The sequence below is a fragment of the Capsicum annuum genome, chromosome 9 (assembly GCF_002878395.1).
Source record: "Capsicum annuum cultivar UCD-10X-F1 chromosome 9, UCD10Xv1.1, whole genome shotgun sequence".
Lineage (NCBI taxonomy): Eukaryota > Viridiplantae > Streptophyta > Magnoliopsida > Solanales > Solanaceae > Capsicum > Capsicum annuum.
Genome location: NC_061119.1, coordinates 64,443,984 through 64,450,555, shown reverse-complemented (window position 1 = coordinate 64,450,555; position 6,572 = coordinate 64,443,984). Strand labels below are relative to the sequence as shown.

Genomic DNA, 6,572 nt, shown 5'->3' with positions numbered 1-6,572 from the left:
ATTCCTCTTTTATGTTCACCTGAAAATTGAATGTGACTGCTTATTTTTTTTTAGGAAAAATTGACACCTAAAGTAGAAAATGTATGTGTATTTCAAAAATTACCCATGGTAATGCCTTCTGTAGATATTCCATATTCAGCACTAAGGAAAACAAAGAGGATCTCGCCTACAAAGGTTAATCTCTTGCTTTGCATCAACACAGTTTTTACATCCACCTCGCATTGCATTATCTATTCTTGTAATTGCACGTACAGAGGAAAGGAATTATAGAAATGCTATCCCGTGCTATTTTGATGTCCTTACGATTTCAAAATGCAATATACAGTAGTGGCTCTACTCATTTTAGACTAAAGTTTTTGTTCTAAGCTTTTCTCCATGGTGTACTGCAGGTGACATTGGATGAACCTGATTTGCTGTATAACGCAAATGGAAGATCATCTGGTGATAGTTATTCTAGTGATAATCATTGAAATCTGTAATCGTATTAGTAATTATGATAGTGTTATTGAATCGCTGTTGGAGTAGTATTATATGTTTAAATTAGGTTTTAAGAGTAATGACAATATTTTTGTGGTACGTTTTTATGATCTAGTATATTTTGATTTTTGTTGTTATTAAGATGTATTTTTTTTTGGTTCAATAGTGAATGATATATATGAAATCTATTAAATAAAAATTAAATTTAAATATTGATCATGAACAGTGTAATCTTTTTTAAAAAATATCAAGTGAATTGTGGGGGTTTTGACCCCTACAATTTTTAAAATATATTAGTTTTAGTTTACATATTGTGGGGGTCAAAACCGCCGTTAATTAACCACCGCTATGTGATTGCGGTGGTGTATAATAAACCGCCGCAAAATGATTCTGACCCTCGTAATTGAGGGGGTTTTGAAAACTACCGTACTATCAAATTGCGGGGGTTTTGAAAATCACCGTACTATCAAATTGCGGGGGTTTTTAACCTCCGTAGTATGTAAATATAACCCCTGCAAAGTGAGCAATTTTTTGTAGTGTTTCACACACAAAAGTAAAGGGTTAGGATGTACTTGAAGCCTCGGACAAGTAAGGATACTGGGTTCACATCTCGCTCTCAATCTCCTAAGTAGCCTCCTCTCTTAGGCAGTGTCTCCACTAAACCTTAACCAGTGAAATCTCTCTTGAGTGAAACCACCTGAAATCCCAAGCTAATATGAACATAGGCTCCTCTACGAAGGTCAACCACTTATCCAACTGAATCGAGTCCCACTGAAGCACATGAGGTGCATCAGGAATATACTGTCGTAATATAAAAGCATTGAAGATTGGATGAATAGTAGCAAAATTTGGGGGTAAAGCTAACTCATATGCCACCTCTCCATCTATGTGAAGAATCTCCAGAGATCTAATATATCTGTGGTTGAGTTTGCCTTTCCTCTCGAACATAATCATACCCTTTATGGGCGATACATGGAGAAATGCCTGATCTCTATCTCCAAATCTCAAGGCATGAAGTCTACGATCTGCATATGCCTTCTACCTACTCTGTCTGTCCTTAGCCTATCTTGAATTATCCTAACTCTTTCCAATGACTTTGAAGTAAGTTTGTAACACGGAGCCTAATCTTAGAGGTATCGAACCAACAAATAGAATAATGACAATGCCTACCATATTATGCCTCAAATAGTGCCATCTTAATGCTCGAGAGGTAGATATTATTATACGGGACTCCACTAAAGTTTAAGTGTTGCTCCTACTAAAGTTAAGAACCTGAATATTTCGGTTCAACTGCCCATCGGTCTAAAGGTGGAAGGTTGTGCTAAAATCCACCTGAGTACTCAACTACTCCTATAAAGCTCTTCAAAAGGTAGAAGTGAAAACTGAACCCCATTCTAAAATTATAGATATAGGTATGCCATGAAAATGGACTATCTCCAGAGCATAGATATAGGATAAACTCTTTGCACTAAAAGACATCTGAATAGGGATGAAATATATCGATTTAATCAACCTATCTACAACAATCCAAATTCCATTGTAATTGCGGAAAGTATGAGGCAACCTACTAACAAAGTCCATGGTAATCCGTACCTACTTTCACACAAGAATGGGAAATCTCTAAATAAAGCCATTAGGTCTCTGACAAATTACCTTCACTTACTAACAACATAGGCCACGAGCTACAAAGTCTGGCATATCACTCTTCATACCACTCCATAAAAAATGTTGCCTCAAATCCCAATACATCATAGTTGTACCAGGGTGAATAAAATTTCTGGAGCTGTGATCCTCATACAAAATCAACTAAATCAAGTCACCAACCCTCAAAACATAAATACGACCATCAAATAAAGTAGGTATCTCAATACTTGAACAAGGATAATACCAAGTCTCATATCCTTAAACTAGCGATTCTGAATATGCTTAAATAAAGTAGACCTTACCTCAACACTAGCAAGAATCCTTCTAGGGTAAGGCTTGTTAAGTCACACTATTAGGTTGGCTAAGGACTATATATCTCACGCCAATGTCCTCTGAGAAGCTGAGATAGAAGACAATCTACCTATACTCACTGCCTTCCAGCTCAAGCACCTGATACCATATTTGTCTTGACCGGATGATACAAAATAGAGATTTTATAACCCTTAAGCAACTCCATCCATCTACACTTCTTAGAATTAAGCTCTCTCTAGGTCATAAGATGCTTGAGACTATGATGATGCACGGAAATCTCACAATGCGTGCCATAAGATAATATCTTTAAATCTTAAGCCCAAAAACTACCACCACCAAATCCAAATCATGAGTGGGGTAGTTACACTTGTGCACCTTTAGCTTCCTCGACGTATAAGTGATAACTCGTCCCTGCTACATCAACATACAACCTAAACCAACACTAAAAGCATCACAAAATATGGTGAATCCCTTACCCTTAAAAGAAAGAGCTAATATAGGAGTTGAAGTGAGAAATCCCTTGAGCTTCACAAAGCTCGACTCACACTCTTCGGACCACAAAAAAGGAACCTCCTTCCAAGTCAATTTGGTCATCGACACTATAATAGTAGTGAAACCCTCAATGAAATTCCTATAGTAACTAGTCAAACCAATGAAGCTACAAACCTTTAATGGAGATGTAGGCTTGGCCCAATCACAAATAGCCTCAATCATTGTTGGGTCTACCATAATCCCAGCCTTAGAAACCACATGTCCTTGGAATGTCACTAACTCGATCCTAAACTCAGGCTTAGAGAATTTGGCAAAAGGACTATGATCTCACAAAGTGTGGAGTAAAATCCTCAAATTCTTCTTTTGCTTATCTCTACACCTCGAATACATAAGGTTGTCATTAATGAACATAATCATGAAGGAATCTAAATAAATCCTAAACACACGATTCATCAAATCCATGAATGCAATTGGGGAATTGGTCAACCCAAAAGACTTCACCAAGAACTCGTAATGACCATAACTAGTCTTGAAAGTTGTCTTTGGGTGTTTTCAACCCAAATCCTCAACTGATGGTAATCGAACCACAATTCAATATTTGAGAGCACCGCTACTCCTTGAAGATTGTCAAGTAAATCAATAATGTGAGGCATAGGATATGGATTTTTCACCATCACCTTATTAATCTACCTGTAGTTGATACGCATACGCAAGGAACTAATCTTTTTTCTTCATGAACAAGAAAGGAGCACCCTAAGAAGATACACTCGATCTAATGAAACCCTTATCTAGATGATCCTAAAACTTGGAATTCAGTTCTTTAAGCTCAACAAGAGCCATACAAAAAGGTTCCATAGAGATACGTTGGTGCCTGAGTCAAGATTAATAACAAACTGACTATCATACTCAAGAGAAAGACTAGGTAGATCGGTAGGGAAAACATCATGAAACTCATATACTATAGGAACAAAGTCAAGAAACAGAATTACCACACTAACATCACAAATATAAGCGTGATAAGACTCACAACCCCTTAAAATATGTCGCCTAGACTAAATATAAGAAATAATACCCATTGGCTCGTGGCTAATAGATCCTTGCCACATAATTAGAGGTATGTCAGCATGACTAAGGTAACGATCTTGGAAAAATAATCTAAGATCACATGATAGTGGCATAACCAGTCCATGCATACAATCACATCAAAATCCACCATATCTAACACAATAACATTAACCTGAGTATCAAACTTTCAAAAAGTCACCAAAAATAATCTATAAACCTAATCAGCTACTAAAGAATCACCTATGAGAGTAGATACACATAATGACACAGACATGGAATCCCAAGATAATATTAACTTTGGGGCATAGTAAGTAGACACATAAGAATAAGTGAATCCTGAATCAAATAAAGGAAAAATTGCCTGATGGCATACCAAAATCATACCTATAAAAATAGCATCAAAAGACTCAGTCTCGAGTCTATAAGGTATGAAATATAACTGACCACATTCGCCACCTGGCTGGGCTTCTAACCGATCTCCTATACTAACTACACAAGGACCTCCACAAGTACCTTAGGGACTATCTAATTAACCATACATACCACCTCTAAATGGGGGAGGTACTTTCCTAATTGGTTGAACACTCTGAGCTAAATAAACCATCGCTTCACAACTAGCGCACTCCTTTGAGAAATGGAAGGAGGCCTCAAAACCATAACACACCCCTCACATTAATTTGAAACCAAATTATTTGGCTAACTCAGAATAACTACCATGACTAGAATAACCAAAAAGATGAACCCCTCGGAGGCTGACCGCTACTCTGGCAAGGATAATCACTTAAACTAGACTTTCCTCCTTTGGGGATCTGAAGAGTAACATAAATAGGCCTACTAGACTAACCCTAATACTAATATGAATGATGTAGTGGGTACTACCCTAAGTACCGTTTCCTCTAAATCATAAGCCACTACAGATTCTACTAAAACTACCTGATATCGTGACCTCTTATTACTTCACTCTTGGGCCTCATGTGAATCACCTCCATAACCTGAGCATAATCAAAAACCTTAGAAAAATATCTACTAGAAGCAACCAAACTCTTCATAGCTATATGTAGAGAGATTATCAATCCCAAAACAAAGCACCAAACCCTCTATTTTGGTGGTCAGAATAGGTATAACATGCCTATCCAACTTGTAAAATAAAGCTTCATATTCCACAACAGCCATAAAGCACTGCTCCAGCCTTAAAAATTGATCTTTCAGATGATTCCTAAGACTACAAGGCATATATTTCTCCAAAAATATCTTGGAGAACTGTGTCCATGTTAATGGGGGAGACTCAGCTAGCCTGGAAACAAGATAACCTCTCCACCAAATATTGAGCTACCAAATCCAATAGAAAATTAGTGTAATATACACCACGAGTCTTAACTATACCTAAATTATGGAGCCTATCCTTGCAAGCAACCAAGAATTCATAAGCATCCTCAACCATGCACTAAAAAACCTAAGCAAAGCCAATCTCAAGAACACACCTATCATATTTTTCTCCTCCATAGACATAGCAGGTTGGGCAACCATAGGTTAAACTACTACCAGTTGAACAACCATCGGTGCAGAAAGGAGCTTAACACTAGGAGTCGCAGCTACAGGCTGCGCCCCTCACTATAGTGTATCACTGATCCATAGATTGTGCACCCTCAGATAGTGCACCAATAACCAATACCATGAGTTGAAATAATACATCCTAGAGCAGTGAATAAAAATAAACCTCGATAGAGCTTGGGTTAGCTCTAGCCTACTACTAGCAGAGGCGAAAGAATCTCTTGCTCAGGAGCAGAAATAGGGTCTGGTGAAGGCACCCTATCCTGGTCTCTAGTTGGGGCTGTGTCTCTAGGCTTTCCTTAACCTCTAGGTCATCCATGTACAATGACCAAATCCTTAGCCGCGGATGTGAGGTACTCATCCCGTGTAGCAGTAGCACCTGTCCTAGCCATCTATAAAAGAGTGAAACTAAAGGAATCTCTAGAAACCAACTCAAAATATTAGCATGAAATAAGTAAAAGCAGTGAAGATCTCCTCAGAATGTCCATATCTTTTCAAAGATAAGAAACAAATGTTATCATTATGATCCACGAGACTCAACTAGATATTTGTTCTTGCACTAACAAAACTAGTAAACCTAGCACTCTGATACTAATTTTTCAAAACCCAATTCACAAGACATGATGGTATCGACTTAATCCCACCAGTAAGTAAGACAAATCATAGCCCCAAACCATAGATAATGGGTTAATTTGGTGGGAAAAGGCATAAAAGCCATAAAATTATAAGTAAAATCTTACAACATTTATTCAAGTTTCCGCCCATTAGACTCATACCTTCCACAGTTATCTATCACACCCACCATTAGTGCCTCATTAAAATTATTACCACACAACTATTTAAACTATTTATACCATTTAGGGTTCCATTACCAAGTTATCCTATGCAATAAGTCAATGAAAATCCAACAATTTTACAAAAAGCATTCTTATAGGCATTTTATCAAACATGTTGGGGCATAGTGTTTCCAAAGCCAAACCAATTACTAATTAACCATTCTCATGCAACAACATTGTTCAATACAGCATAAC

General features: G+C 37.4%; 1 protein-coding gene across 1 annotated transcript in view; it reads left to right on the top strand.

Annotated features, from left to right (window-relative positions):
* The window catches only part of LOC124887080 (26S proteasome regulatory subunit 6B homolog), a 27,825-nt gene extending 27,355 nt beyond the window's left edge, over positions 1-470 (top strand). The window contains exons 12-13 of the mRNA XM_047396258.1: positions 55-174; positions 390-470. Of these exons, the coding sequence (XP_047252214.1) occupies positions 55-174; positions 390-470 (201 nt within the window). The remainder of the gene's footprint in view (positions 1-54; positions 175-389) is intronic.
* Positions 471-6,572: the final 6,102 nt, after the last annotated feature.